The 16,513-nt window shown below is 42.3% G+C and overlaps 1 protein-coding gene across 6 annotated transcripts in view, besides 1 other annotated feature; it reads right to left on the bottom strand.

The window, feature by feature from the left end:
* Positions 1-16,513, bottom strand: part of twin — a 25,073-nt gene continuing 8,560 nt past the window's right edge. For 3 of the 6 annotated variants that reach the window (NM_176555.2, NM_170129.3, NM_170128.2), the window contains exons 6-8: positions 2,991-3,059; positions 2,383-2,695; positions 699-2,321 (exon numbers count right to left, since the gene is read on the bottom strand). In NM_176555.2, the coding sequence (NP_788732.1) occupies positions 1,544-2,321; positions 2,383-2,695; positions 2,991-3,059 (1,160 nt within the window). In that variant the 3' untranslated portion in view covers positions 699-1,543. Of the gene's footprint in view, positions 2,322-2,382; positions 2,696-2,990; positions 3,060-3,649; positions 4,595-16,513 lie in introns of those variants that run through there. The other 3 variants (NM_170132.3, NM_170130.3, NM_170131.3) reach the window with 3 other exon arrangements.
* Positions 10,377-15,395: a mobile genetic element.

Genomic DNA, 16,513 nt, shown 5'->3' on the forward strand with positions numbered 1-16,513 from the left:
CTGTTGATTTTATTTATTTTGATGAGGGGTTTCGGTGATTGAAGATCGCTTGCCGATTTGCGCCTCGTTTATGCCATCAGTTTACAAACTTTATTATCCTGATACACTCAACCTTTTTTTGAGTTTTCAATGAGGGCAGCCGGACATGAAGATTTTCTGTGTGCTGAAACGTTTCCATAGATGACGGATCTTCGTTCAATACTTAAAAATACTTCTCCTTCGACATTTACTTTGTATTTTTGCTGCACGCATGTATGTACACATAGTTTATTTTTGTAAGATCTTTTTAGGTCTAAATATGCACAATAGGGTGGGTGTATTTCTTATCCTTCAGAATCGGAGTAGCGGAAATGAATACATTGACAGTTTTCTTCACTTTGCATGATTGTTAAGAAGAATCTTATTGTAAAAAGTTCCGCCACCATAATATTTGACCGATTCCAATCCACACAAAACGACCTATCCCAATGCACTCAAATTATAGTCAGACGACCATTTTTTTTTTTTTTTTAAGCTTTCTAATGTTATACATTACATGAATCTGCGGCTGCATTATCAACTAGATCTATTTTACTTTGCACATATGGAGCATTTACTTGCCTGGCCAAAATAGTTTTTTTACACATTAGTTGTATGTGGTAACTCTGTAGTTTTTTTTAACCCTGACAGACTCAATTTGGAAAACGGGTTGATCAGATAAATTTGCATATGTTCTTTTTACTTAGATATCTTTTTTCTTTTACTTTTTACACAATGTAATTTACTTTTCACTTAATGCATAATTGGTTTCGGGGAACTTTTTACGAACGGCTGCTAAAAATGTGGCTAAACGAAATCGGCTTAGATTTACAATGTGGATAGATGAATTTAAGAATTTAACTGCTGACATGTGCATATTGTATATAATGGATTTATTCGATGGTGAAAACGTGCAGTTCATAAATCAAAACGAGAAGCGCGTAAGAGGTGTGCAGCAAGTAAATTATATTCCTTCCTATTACGATTACGATCTTAGTTAATGTGTTGCATTGGTGAGCACACTTTGCGATCCAGCGCACAAAGCGGCGGGACCTCCACAACGTCGTCAGCTTATAACTTAGGGTTCTTGGGGGGATGGTGGGTACAAGAGCTGAGGGACCGGATTAGAAATCAAAGTTTGTCGTATCTAACTTAAACTGAATTTTGATGCGAGCAGATCGCCACGTCAGTTGGGAGCGGGATGGGGAGCGGCGGTTTGCTGCTTATCCGCCGGCGGCGGCGGGGGAGGATTCACTGCTTTTCTTGCCACTCCGAGAGCAGCCGTCAGACGATGGCATCCGCTATTGCTGCAGCTCCGACCCCTATATCCGCCCGGGATCATGAGTGCACCGCCTCCACTTCCACTTGCAGCTACTCCGCCACTCCCGCTCCCAGTCCCACTCCCGCTTCCTCCCCCGCTGGCAGCCGACGTGCGCGTGGCCGCCGTCGCCGTCGTCGTCGTCATCAGGGTGGTACTGGTTGTGGTGCTGTTGCTGGTGGTGGGTCTGCCGCGTCTATTCTATTGCTACCGGCGATTGATCAGCCCGTTAGGAGGCGCCTGTTGGCTAGCCGTATGCATCAGCTCTAGCTCGACCAGCAGTGGGAAGTGATCAGAGGGTATATGCGGATGTGGGCATCCAACAACCTTATTCTCGCGCAGCCAATCATTGGAGACAGGACCCAGCAGGCCCAGCGGCACCATGCCCGTCTTCGTGTAGAAAATGTAGTCGATGATGCCCTTAAAATCGAACGTATAGTTGGTGTGCGGCATTATGTCCTCGTTGTAGGCGGAGGCTAGCTTGAACGAGTGCGTAAACTCGTTGGTGTCGTTCGAGAGCAGCCGCTGCAGGCAGGACTTGTAGCCCATGTCCTTGAAGTCCAAATGATCCATGGAAACGCGGCCCTTGCCGAGAAACTCCACAACGCCTGAATCGGGTAGCGAGTTGAAGTCACCGCACAGCAGCAGCTGGACAGCATTGGAGTCGTTCTTGTGACCAGGTCGGAAACTGTGGCTCGCCTCGTCGATGATCGTCTTCAACTCATTGCTAAGCATCATCGTCTGGATGAGCTTGACGTCGCAGAACTCAGGGTCCCAGTGTATGTGCGCCGTGCAGACGAGCAGCGGCTGCGAGATCTGCGTCACCTCGGACATCGGCTCCCATGCGTTCTCCTTCACCTTGAGCAGTGCGGCCAGACCGATGTTATCCTTAGGCATTACGCGGTTCAGCATGTTGTCGGAGCCCTCGGCATTGGCCATTGCCAGCTGATTGAACTCGATCAATGATTCCTTGATCAGCGTAAACCTGTTTATTAAGATCGCTGCATAAGTTTATCATTGAAATAGGGATTGACATGTGTACTCACTTGGACGCCCTGAAGAATATCGCACAGCCATCGACGTACTTCCTCTCCAGCTCGGACATAGTCTTAGCACGCGACTTCGGTGAGAAGATTCCCTCGTACCCATCGTTCTTGAGTTCCGGCAGGAAGAAGTGATAGAATTGCTCCGTTTCGATCTCCTGCAGACTGATAATGTCCGCTGCATAGTGCCGTATCTCGTCGATAATCGACTTTTTTCGGTACTCCCAGCATAGCGCCCACGACGGACAGTATCCGTACATTTGTCGCGTCGCGTACTTGTCGCAGAGCACATTATAGCACATGACCGTAAAAATGCCTACGGGTGTGGAAAAGTATTAATTAATGCTTTCTATGAAACCAGTGCATTCTTAAGCGTAAAATTTGAAAGGCAACAACTTAATTGGCGGAGGTATCGCTTTTGCAGAAGTTATTTTTTAATTTTAAGAGCATTATTAATTTAATAAACAATCTGCTTAAATTACTCTCAAATACTTATTACTGCTAAAAGACTTGTCGATGGAAAAGCGTCTTGTTTAGCTATCTAGGGCAACTGCAATTTTGCTGGCTAATAGAAAATTCTTGTCGGCCATTAGGCTTTAATTACAACTTACAGGCTGGTCGCGTTTTGTTGGGCTTGGCCAGTGGCAGCCAGGGCCTCTGGGGCGGTGGATTCACGGTAACTGCAAAGATAAAACATAAAAAGAGAAGCGGATGTGCGGTTAGTAAGTTGCGCGAGTGAAAATGCCAAGTGTCAAGAGATTATTATGAAACTAGCACCCGCACACACTAGCACTCCGTATCGGCTACCCCACTGACACACTCATTGCTGCACTGGCTCCATCCACGTTCTCCCACAACCACTTATCTACTCCCCGTAGAAATCCCCATGCCGTCCGTCCACTGGGTGCAGATTGCAAGCGGTGAAAGTGACATGCACAAGCAATCAAATTGCTTCCGCCTTTGGGTTGCCCCAGCGCAAAAGCGGCACCACCAGTTCAAGTCAGGTGGTTATTCGCTTTTTGCATAAACCGCTGAAGTGCCGAAGTGATGTTGGTTCAAAGGTACTCGTACTTAGGATTTAGGTACACATAACTAATTGTTAACTTTTTGATTTCTTTTTTTATCACCAAGCCATACTCTTTCATATTAGGCTACAAGTAGTCTTGTATAAAGGACTATTGTATAAAGGATCAAGGTTCTGAAGATATTGTGGAATGAATACCCCAACCAAGTGTGCAAAAAAGTCACTGGTGCTGCGGGAACCACTTACTACTACGTGATGAGGTAGCATTGCTTGCTTGCCGTCTGGGACATGTGCTCCTCCAGCTGAGAGGAGCATGCTGCGGTGTGGCGAAACCGATCTGCGACGGCTGCAGCAGGTAAGCATAATAGGAACGATATTGGAGCTGCTGTTGCTGCGGATGGCGCTGATGATGCGGATGATGCGGCGGTTGATGTGGGTGGTTCAGATGGTGCTGGTGGTGCAGGTGGTGCGGGTGGTGCGGTTTGAAATTCTTGCGAGCCACACCCGCGCCACCGTTTCTCGAATTGGTAGCCGTGACTGGGCCGTTGCTTACAACATTGTGCCGCAGCAAAGGGCGCCACGGCTTGCAAACGAACTGGGTGCACCGCTCGGCGATACAGCGATACAGTGGCAGTGGGAATGTGGAACCTAATCTCTCCGATGGCCAGCGGTTCGGACTCCTCTCTGACGCTATGAACACGAAGCGGTAGCTGGGGGGCTCTGGGCGATTTGTTTTGCTTTGTTTCGCAGACTTGTTGATTGTTTTTGCATTTCTTTTTTCCCTCTGGTAATTTTGTGCAAGCGGTGACGCCGACTAAAAACTTTCACTTTTTAATAAATTTTGTAAATTTTTTTTTTTTAATAATTTTGCTTTTGTCTGCGCCTTGTTTTGTTTTTGGTTATGTTTCTTTATATATATATATTTTTTTTTTGCTTTTTTTGTTTTTTTATTTTTTATTTTTGCCGACTACATTAACACAGCTTTGATTGCATTTTAATTGTGCAATTCGTGTTTAGGACTCAGCACTCTTATTGCTCTTTAATTATGCAAATGGTTATTTAATGGAAACGGCACACAAAATTACAGAAGACGACGAAAATGAGTCACCGAAATGAGAAATGGTTGAAAAGGCAACGTAACGCGTGTACTTGAATGATCGTTGTGTGTGAAGCACAAGTATAAACTAAACTGCTTGAATTACAAAACTCCAAAACGAAAGACTCTGACAGCGAACTCAATGTCAACTTTTGTTTGCAAATAAATAGCATCCCCAAGTGGGGCTGCTCATCACAGTCATCATCATCATCATCATCGCGGGTTAAAGGTGTTCGGTTCGGTAGCTTGGGTTAAGTTATGAAACTTTTACCCGCCGACTTCAAAACACCCACGCACCCACTCGAAACACCAATGTTAAGCCGCCGCCGAGTGGGTCGCATGGTAAATAATTTCACCGAATTTGTGAGTGATTACCCCATGGACAGGTGTAACAAAAGACAAACGCACATCGGAAACACTTTTCAAAACAAAGCGTTCAACGAAATTTGAAAACAAATTTGTTCAGCCAGCGAAGCGTGCCACAGTTTTTAGCGGCTTGCGGGTAAAGATGGATTTGCTGTTTGCTGGCACAAATGTGTGCATTTGGTATGGGGAAGTGTTGCTGTGGAAAGTCACAACCTATATTAGTAACAAGCCAGTGAAATGTATACATTATTTTAGCATTTCATTTATTTGACTTTAACTTACACATCTTATCAGTTCATAAATCATAAGATTATAGTTCATTGTTTGTATTAATTCAGATACTAACACTTAATATTGATTTTACTTTTTATATAATGGCTATTTTACGCCTACTTAATAAATACTTTGTATCACAGTTCTCATTGCCGAAATAAAAGTGAAAACGAAACCTGTTTCTCTAAACTCCCGAATGGTAATTGAAAGATGTTTGTTTGGTGCTCTACTTTTTGGCACGTTATTCTGTGGGCTTTCTGCTGTCAGATGTTAATTTGCTTGGCAAAGTAGTATCATGACTTTATGTTGGGAAAGCACAATTGTAATTTATTCCCAATCATCTACGGACTGTGCACAGCACATTCTCCGATCCTTTCCTTAATCCACCAGCTCGATCGCTCGATTGGTCATAAATTTTCAAACGTCGCACAATCAAGATTATTTACTGCCTAATGGATGCATATCAATTATGTTTACTCTCTCTTGACACGGTTAACTCAAAGTTGCAATTCAATGGTTCAATATTCGTCTCGCAGCCAGATGTCACGCCATGTCGTGTCGGCCTACTATACACCTCCTTCAATCCTCCAAATCCTCCCAATCCCATTCATCCATCGAGGCTCCTCTCACCACCACCACCCACCCACCTGGAGCAACGACAACGGCACCACCTTTCCCCTGGATCTTCATTTTTGGAGTCCCTCCGCGGGCGCCATTAGAAAGCCCTTTCTATCCGAAAAGTTTTCATGGTCGCTGCTTGCAGCATTTGAAAACAAAAAGCAACGAAATGAAATACAATAGCGAAGCAGCAGTGGAAAAAAAAAGCCAAAGACAACAAACAAAAGTTCGAAAGGCAAAAACCCAAGTGAGCGTATCGAAAAAGAAAGTGAAATTCAAATTGAAATTTGGTGCGATTAAAAACGCCAAGAGGCCAATATGCAGAGCCTGTTTTGTAAGTGAGTGTGTATTGGATTGGCCAAGCCAACGATTTCGTATGCACAACACGTTGGCAAATGGACGCGATGGATACGAGGAGGTGGACAACTACTCCGGCGGAGTTGTGGCGAGCTGGAGGCTAGGCCAAGCCAGGCATGGTCCGCTCCGCTTCAAATAGAAAACAAAAGTCAACTCGCCACTTGCCACACTTCTGCGAGCACTGCAATTAGATAACTTGTTTCATTTGCACCAGTTTTTTTTTTTTCGCAGCAGCACCAGCAATTGACTGCCAATGTTCAATGGCGTTCAGCAATCGCAAGTTGCAAGTTGCAAAGTTGCTGCTGATTGCCAGTTTCTGACTGGTATGGGTTGGTTGTCAGTCCACTTTAGTCGCCTTCGCCATCGATGCGATGCGATGCTTCCACTCAAGACAATCTGGCATTAAAATCATAATAATGAAACACAATTTAAGGTGCACTTCAGGCACTCCACACACAGCCAAGAAACTACAAATGGGGTCAAATTAATAGCGGAGTCTCCTAACTACTGTGTCTTCATTAAGGCAATAATAATTAATATTTGCTGCAAGAATGAGACGGTGCTTAGTAAACCAGTTAAGAAATTAAATACTAGAGAGATCCAAAACAAAATGCTGCCTTTTAGCCTCCATTAAAGCACAAGTCACACGATATATATACAAAATTTTTTTTTTTTTTTTGGGTGCCATTTGTAATCGCTATTCTTTTGGCCCCAGCTGTGGGTTCAGTTCACTTGCATATGTGCGTGTAAGAAACCAGTTGGACAGCATTTGTCGCTGCATTTCTTGCCGGGTTTCACACAGATCGTGCCCGAACGTGAGCGCCATATTCAAAAGACTCCAATTGTGCTGCGTCACATGGAAAATCAATTGAAAATGTGCGCGCACAGTGATTATGCACAGGCAAGCGGATGACGAGTGGCAACAGCCGCTGCAGAGGAGCACCCCATCTCCACCAGCACCACCGCAGGCAGCTCCATCAGCATTTGGATTCGCAGACTCGCGTGGGCTTTCTTTCCATGAACCAAGACACAGAAGACACACCACAAAAAAAAAAAAAACCTCTAACGATTAGTATAAAAATCAAATTGATTTTGATTATTGTTGATTCTATGAAGTGCATTTAGGGAAATTATCTGTAATTACAATGGGAAAGAGTTGTTTGGTTGCATAGCACCAATGTTGGGAATACACCTTCTTGGCTGCATGATAAGACTTTCGCTATAATAGGGCGAAACACATATTGTACTCATTTTTTTCCCCAGTGCACTGGGTGGCAGTGGCAGCATCTTCGTAGGAGGCAGCGACTGCCTCACGCGATCCAACGGCCAACAATGCCACACGCTGCTTGGTTACGTTTATTTTTCTTTCGCTGATCCACTTTTAAATCTTTGCGCGCACTCGCAGTCGCAGCAGTCAGATACTTTCTCTCTCCCGCAGTTGGAAAGCGGCGACGAGACAACTGCCTACTGAACACTGCCTTCTGCCTTCAGCCTTCAGCCTGCCTCCTGCTGGCATTGACACAGCCTGTAATGGGCCATCCAAACCAAACCAATCCAATCCCAGCCAGCTAGCCAGCTAGCCATCTACCAAGCCCCAAAGACAAAATCCAGGGGCTGGTCTCACAATCCATTCATAGTTGACCAACAAAAGATCAACTATAATTAGAAACCTTAACTACTGAACGCCAAGTGCTACTGCTCATACTTGAGGAAATGCAACTATAATACAGTTCATTATTCAAATAAACGGAATACCAATTAAAAGCAGTAATAAATTTCTTTATTACAATAAATAAATCTATACATGCAGAGCAGGCAGGCATTAATCTTACTCTTAACAGATAGGCAGCATTTAAAAATAGCACAATACCAAAACCGTTGAATATCTGAACAACCAAATATATTTACTCGTAAATTTAGTAAATTTGGTTAAGATTGCCAAATTTTAAAGGGGAAATCTCTGTTTTCTAACATTTCACCATGCGAAGAACTAATAAATTAATCCATTTTAAACTTTTTCTCCCGAAGACGTTGAGATGTACTAGTTAAACTTATATATTGGCTAAGTAAGTTTCTTTCAGCGAAATGAAGTGCTAAAACTCGTGGGGTCTTCAATTAAGAATAGCTTCTTAAATACTTGAAATGACTGTGTAGAGAAATCGCAGCCATGATGCATGGTTTTTTGTTTTTTTGTTTTTTTTTTTCTCCTTTTGCCTCTTCACATCGAGAGGTCTTAAGCAGGAAATACTTGATTTTTTCCCAGTGCAGTTCGGCCCATTCCCTGGCCATTAAACTTTCTAACCATTTGCACTTCCTTTTACGCAACAACAACCTTGATAAGCCCAAAAAGCCAGGCCAAAACTGAGACAACCGGCAAACGAAAACGAAACCAAAGCGAAATGGAAACAGCCTGTAAGCTTACTTCCGCATTTAAAACAATAACAATAAAGGCGAAGCGACCAGGCGAAAAAGAAGAAAAAAAAAACATTTCCGATTTCTGATGCATATTTATAAGAAATATGGGCCAATTATGCGAATTACTCCACAAAAAACAAGGGGAGGAAGGGGTGGTTAAAAAAAACAAGCAAACGAATCGGCCCAACCAACAAGCAATGAAAATAAAAACGGAAAAAGCTTCGCAGTGACAAAGCACAAAATAATATAAAACCCGGACAGAAAAAAAAAAGTTCACATTTCGTAACCGAAATAACCGTTAACGCTCACAAAGGCGGACAAAGACTGGGCGGAGGGGCGTGGCTCGGCACCGGGCCCCAAAATGATCAGCCGCTTTTGTTACTGCCCTCCGCCGCACTATTATAATTTTTGGCACTAATATCATAATCATCATCATCATCGCCGCCGCTTCTTCACTCCCAATTGCAGTTATAAATACCGGTTTCGCTACATAAATAAACCATTTTCGGTTGTTTGCGGCCGTTTTGTCATACGAAAATGTAGCGAAAGCCGGGGTATATTGGCCAAAAAGGTTAGCGATATAGAAATTAATTTAATTAATCATGGAATATGATGATGATGATGCTTAGAAGAGGAGAACCTAGCATACAGTTCTTTTAAATTAACTAACACTGGCAATACAAATTATATTGGTGCATATATAATAATATTAAAGTAAACTTTGTATAACGTTTTTTATAAAAAAATACATTTATTTTTTTCTATCCTATCTGATCCTATCTAAATTCCTTTCCTTTCCTGTTCTAATCTATCCTAACTGTTAAAAATGTGTTTTAATGGCGGTCAAGTGGTTTTTACAGGGTACTGCCCAAGTCCACAATCCCACGGTGTATTTTCGCTCCACTTCCTCTTCCCACATTACGATTCGGCATGCTCCACTAAATCGGCAAACGTTATGGGAATCGATGACGCCGCGATGCGTTTAAAATGCATTACAAAGCACAAAGTTGTCATAAAAATTAAATTAAATAAATGCCGAAAACGAGAAGACTTACGTATGATCAAGGGGACGGGAGGTGGCAGGAGATCATCAAGCCGACTTAAGCCAATTAAACGATTAGGTAACAGTTACAACAATAATCGCAGCAGCATCGTATGCAGCGCACACACAAAACGATCGTCATCGGCCAGAAAAACGGAAAAAAATAAGGCAGTGGTAGTAACAATAATAAAGCTCAGACGAGTCGAGTTATAAACCTACATAGAGCGGCAAAATTTGTACAACCAACGGTGGGCCACTGCGAGTGGCAAGCGGAAAAAAGTCAGAAACAGAAAAAAAAAATTAATTCATGTTGTGCCCATTTCGTGAGCGGACACAAAAAAAAAGGTTAAAAAAAAAGATGAGGAAGAATAAGTTACAACAAGAAGCAATGGTCGGTTTTAAAGACCGAAGATCGCAATACTCTATAAAATAATATTACAGCATAGCTATGGTAGATCCTTTGATCCGCTGATTACTAAGATCATAGCACATTATACCAGATACGATCCTAGTTATGCACATTGTGAATATATAGATCGTATAAACCTTTCTTTAGGGCATAGTAGTAGGTCACACAAATGCGACAGCCTTAAATGAGAAAGACTTAAAGAGTTAACACCGGCCCTTTGGCCGTTCTCCGTCCACTTGATTTATGGGCTCCAAGCCACGATGGTGCATCTTCGCTCATTCCCCGCGAGATTACGACACAGGCGAGACATTAGACCCCATCCTCCCATCCAACCAACCAATGATTTCGTCATTTGAGGCTGCAGCGACGCATGGCGAGATCAAGTCTTATATATACATGTAACATGGAGTAAGGCTGAAGGCTGGCAACAACCCGGTTGGCAGCGCTGTTGAGCAGCAACATGATTGTCGGAAATCGAAGTTATCGACAATCAGTCATCGAAGGAACGATCGCAAGGCAGGAGTGGAGTGGAAGTCAGCGTTGCAGTCAGTCGAGTTCTCAGCAGCAGTCGTTCGGTCACAAACTAAGAATACTTTATATAATTACCGCATTTAGAATTAAACTAATAATTAAATTAATAATAAACAATAATAATAAACAATCTTACATGGGGGCTCGTCCAGTCCTAAATCGGTTATATGAAGGTGCAGTTGTTTAAAGAAAAAAGACATTGTTGTGTGCGTGGGTATAGTCTTTAAAAGTTGTAAAGTTGTGGCTATATCTATTGCATTTAAAGTTGGAAAAATCAGTTGTACAGATTTTGTTTGAACACAAGTCGGTAAAAGTCGGGAAAGCTGCTAGAGAGAACTGATAAAGTTGAAATTGTCGTGTGCGTGGATTTAGTCTTTAAAGTTGTAAAGTTATGGCTACGTCTACTGCATTGAAAGTTGAAAAAATCGATTGAACTCATACAGACTCAAGTCGTTTTGCTGTTGTGGAATTTAAAACAATTAAATTGCAAAGGTGGTGAAATTCGTTTCTAACGAAAATCAAAATTTGTCTTTTAACCGGTGGCGCCGTCTGCAAAATCGACTACCGTCGCGCCGTTAGAACATTGTCGTTGTTTGCTGGTGTTAGTGCCTTGTCGCGGAATGTTCACACGTACACCACCTACAAATAAAAAACTTAACACCGACCAAATACAAGCAATTCTAGAGAACGAAAGCGAGGACGAAAGCAGAAAAGAAAAAATGAACGAAGAAGATCAAAAGTTGGCGCCTGTAGGAGAAGCAGAGGCAAAGAAGCAGAATAAAGACGCTAGTGCTAAAGTCGAAGAGAAATTTGAACAAATGATGAATACTCTAACCCAGAGCATGTTGGCAAAATCTAAACAAGAGGGGCAAGTAATTATCGCTGCAGAAAAATTTGAAAAAGTTGTAAGTGACTGTGATGGCAAATCAATTCCTATTAAAAAATGGTTTGAAATTTTTGAGAAAAATGCCGAGGCATATGAACTTTCGGAGAAACAAAAATATGTTCAAGCCAGAAGTAAGATGATTGGATCAGCAGAACTTTTCTTAGAATCTGAATGTGTCAGTGGATACACTGAACTCAAAGAGTTACTAATTGAAGAATTTTCAGGCAGCTATAATAGCGCCGTTATTCACAAAAAGTTGCAAGACAGGAAGAAGAAGAGGGAGGAAACTCTACACGACTATTTGTTACAAATGAAGAAAATAGCAGCCTTAGGTGAAGTTGAAACAGTTGCTTTGATAACTCATATCGTAAACGGCCTCGACATTAAAAAGGAGTATAAGGGTGCTATGCTCCGTTGTAAAACTCTTAAGGAATTAAAGCAAGAATTCGAAATCTACGAGAGTCTGAATATTGTTGACAAGCCGAATATTCAACCAAAACCAAAGCAAATTACACAAGGTGTAAAAGCAGATCACTGCTTCAACTGTGGTTCGAGGGAACACAAACGAAAGGATTGTACACTTCCTACCAAATGTTTCAGCTGTAATCAAGAGGGCCATATCTCAAGCAAGTGTCCGGAAAAAGTAAACAGCATGCGCATTCACGTTGATAGTGCACGAACAAAGCCAGTAATCATAAATGGGATTATCATCAACTGTCTGGTGGACACAGGATCAGATGTGACCATAATTAAAGAAGCTATATTCAAGAAGATGAAAGATGTTGATTTAAACCGCACTGCAACAGTATTGCGAGGTTTGGGAAATGCCTCAACACAGCCGATTGGATGCTTCAGAGCATTAATCAAGACCGACCAGGTGGAAGCAAGCCACAACGTTTTAGTCGTCCACGATTCTAAATTCAGTTGCGATGGAATAGTGGGACACGATTTTATCAGCAAGTTTCGTCTTATCTGTAGTGCAGAAGGCTATACTTTTCTTGACCCGGAAGCAGATAAAAAACAAGCGGTTGAGTATTCCCAAATGTTTAATATTTGTGAAGAATCTTCTTTTACAGTTGCACCACAATACCGAGAAGACGTTGAACGCATGATAGAGAGAACATACGAAACACCACCCAAGCAGATAAAGCAATGTCCAGTCGAACTCAAAATTATTCCTGATGGCGTGATTAAACCCTTTCGCCATGGACACACCCGACTATCTGAAGAAGAAGCTATAGCTGTAAAGAAGCAGGTAGAGGAATGGGTCGAGCAGTCAATCGTCCGTAAATCTACATCAAATGTTGCCAGTCGCATAGTCGTTGTCAAGAAAAAGGATGGTACCCTACGCGTTTGCGTGGACTATAGAAAATTGAACACCATGGTTCTGATGGATTGTTTTCCGGTACCCATAATGGAGGAGGTGCTTGAAAAACTGCAGAGTGCCAAATGGTTTACAACCATGGACTTACAGAACGGATTTTTTCATGTGGCCGTAGAAGAAGCCAGCAAGCCGTACACAGCATTTGTTACCCGAGAAGGCTTATTCGAGTTTAACAAAGCGCCCTTTGGTTTTAAGAATTCCCCAGCAGCGTTTATACGGTTCGTTCAATTTATTTTTCAAGAACTAATCAATTCCAATATAATGCAGCTATATATGGATGACATAATTGTATATGCCGCTACCCCAGAAGAATGCATGGAAAAGACGGAAATGGTACTTAAGAGAGCTGCAGAATTTGGTCTAAAAATAAAATGGAAGAAGTGCAACTTTATGCAGAGGCGAATTCATTTCCTGGGACATATTATCGAAGGTGGACAAATATGCCCTGGAAAAGAGAAAACATCAGCAGTGAATTCCTTTGGAACACCTCAGAATGTAAAAGCCGTTCAAGGATTTCTGGGTCTCACAGGATTCTTCAGAAAATTCATACCTGGATACGCCCAAATTGCGAGACCACTGACGGACCTATTAAAAAAAGATGCCATTTTCAACATTGGACCAGTAGAGCAGCAGTCGGTGAATAAGCTGAAAGAGATTCTGGTAAACGAACCAGTATTGAGGATCTACTCACGAGAAGCAGAAACCGAACTTCATACAGATGCCTCTAAGGACGGGTTAGGAGCCGTTTTATTGCAGAAGTTCGAAGGCAGTTTTCACCCAGTCTGCTTTTGGAGCAGAAAAACTACAAAAGCCGAATCAAATCGTCATAGTTACTACCTTGAAGTAAAAGCCGCATACTTAGCTCTGAAAAAGTTCAGACACTATTTATTGGGAGTCCCTTTCAAGCTCGTCACGGACTGTGTCGCATTTAAACAGACAACAAAAAAAGCAGATGTCCCAAGAGAAGTTGGCCCATGGATTCTCTATATGCAGGATTTTAATTTTCAACCCGAACATCGTGCAGGAGAAAGAATGAGACACGTTGATTTTTTAAGCCGCCATCCCCAAGCATGCATGATGATAACATCCGAGCTGACAGCACGTATTAAAAAGTCGCAGCAGAACGATGATTCAATTAGAGCAATCCTGGAAATTCTAAAAGATCGTCTATTCCAACCCTACAAGCTAAAAGGTGGCCTGTTGTATAGTATGGTCAATGGCAATGAACTACTGGTTGTCCCTGCACTAATGGAGAGGGAGGTGATTCAAAGCGCACATGAAGTTGGCCATTTGTCGTTGCAAAAGACGATGCATAGCATACAGCAGCAATTTTTTATTCCTCATTTGGAATACAAGGTAAAAAAGCTAATTTCTAACTGTATAAAATGTATCATCCACAGCAAAAAGTTGGGAAAGCAGGAGGGATATCTAAATTGCATAGATAAAGGAGACGCACCGTTGCACACACTACACATCGATCATTTGGGGCCAATGGATTCATCGGCCAAACAGTATAAATACATTCTGGCAACAGTCGATGCGTTTTCAAAGTTTGTCTGGTTATTCCCAACCAAATCAACCGGACAGGAAGAAGTGGTCAAGAGGCTGACCGACTGGTCAAACATTTTTGGTTTCCCTAAGCGAATTGTTAGCGACAAAGGAACGGCCTTTACGAGTGGTGCGTTCGAACAATTTATGAGCAGCCATAACGTGGAACACGTCTGCACAACTACTGGAGTGGCCAGAGGCAACGGCCAGATAGAACGAGTAAATCGTTTAATTTTGGCAATAATATCAAAGCTGTCTTCAGACGAACCGTCGAAGTGGTACAAATATGTGCCTGAGGTACAAAAGGCGATCAACTGTCACGTGCATTCATCACTGAAGCTGTCACCATTTGAGGTCATGTTTGGCACCAAGATGTACACCCGAGTTGAGGATCGGTTACTGGAACTGCTCCAAGAAGAAGTGGTCTGTCAATTCAACGAGGACCGCTATGAGATGAGACAGCTGGTAAAACGCAACATCGAGCAGGCGCAGAAGGACTACAAGCGCAATTACGACAAAAAGCGCCGAGCTGAATACAAATACAAAGCAGGTGATCTGGTTGCAATTAAAAGGACCCAATTTGTAGCTGGCCGCAAGATGGCAAGCGGGTATTTAGGTCCATACGAAGTCACAGGGGTCAAAGACAATGGCAGATATGACGTTAAAAAAGCAGCAAACGTCGAAGGACCCAATGTCACATCCACCAGCTGTGACAACATGAAGTTGTGGAAGCACATAGCCGAAAATGCAGACCTATTGTCATCCGGGTCGGATGATGATGATCAGGAGGGCCGAATGTAACATGGAGTAAGGCTGAAGGCTGGCAACAACCCGGTTGGCAGCGCTGTTGAGCAGCAACATGATTGTCGGAAATCGAAGTTATCGACAATCAGTCATCGAAGGAACGATCGCAAGGCAGGAGTGGAGTGGAAGTCAGCGTTGCAGTCAGTCGAGTTCTCAGCAGCAGTCGTTCGGTCACAAACTAAGAATACTTTATATAATTACCGCATTTAGAATTAAACTAATAATTAAATTAATAATAAACAATAATAATAAACAATCTTACATACATATATACATATTATGTAGTAGTCAATCTGGCGCAATGATAATGAAATGGATGAGTGGTCAGGTTTGGATGGTCTCAATCGCTTGCTCTTTGTTCTAAAGACCATCTTCTGCTACTGGGCTTCCAGTCGCAACTGGTGACCTAATCAAGCATGATAATCTTTAATAGGTGAGGAAAAAAAAAGAGAGTGACCCCATTAACTTGTGTTAGGTAATAGTGGCATACTTTCTGTTCTATAAGATTGGCTTTTTGGCTTTTTACAATCTTCAGTGGCCCCACGAAGATATTTCCATTATAAGGATTAATTACTTAAGTTCAACCTACTTTTAGCATAATTTATATTAATATAATACCTACGATCACTCGGAACTCTGAACCCGAAAATCGAAAAGAAGAACGTGACTTTTAATGACTTCTTCGGTTTTTTGCTATCCACACACACAGACAATCAAATTTACACATTGCCCAACATGAGCACAACATTTACTCCACCGAATTATTCAAAAATAGTGGAGCCCTTCAACTGGCTCATTCGAGTGGCTCATGAATAGTGTGGGTATAGTTTGGCTAATGGGCCAGACAAGTGGCAACCGGCAATTGTCTGTGAAAATCCACAACCAAGTCAACACGAGAACGGCTGAAAAGAAAATCAACAGCGGTGCCGGCAAAAACCAAGAAAACCACTTTGAGACAACCCAGAGAACGAGCAGACGGCATTAAAAGTGGAAGAATAAGTGTAATAATGACATTTGTTTGGCCGTTAGAAGTTGGATTCTTAACTGTTTGACATTTTGCTTAACCTTTTTCGAAGACATTTGGCCTTTATCCCGATTAACCGCTGTGTAGTGCGGCTCTGTGCAGAGGAAGTGGAGTTAGGAACTTGGGCAACTCCACTTCAAGATCCAAGATGATGATGATGGTGGTGATGATGATGATAATGAGAAGGATGAACTACCGGTGTGTGCATGTGGCCCACTGAACTGGCCAAGTTAATTGGAAACTGAAACTTTCAATTTCATGTCGAAATGCTAATTTCCAGCCAAAGAAAAGTCAACTGGAAAAGCGGCTAAACGAATTGAGTAGAAGTCTTGGGGGAAATGAAAGACTTGGGAAAGT

This window comes from Drosophila melanogaster, chromosome 3R (genome assembly GCF_000001215.4).
Source record: "Drosophila melanogaster chromosome 3R".
Lineage (NCBI taxonomy): Eukaryota > Metazoa > Arthropoda > Insecta > Diptera > Drosophilidae > Drosophila > Drosophila melanogaster.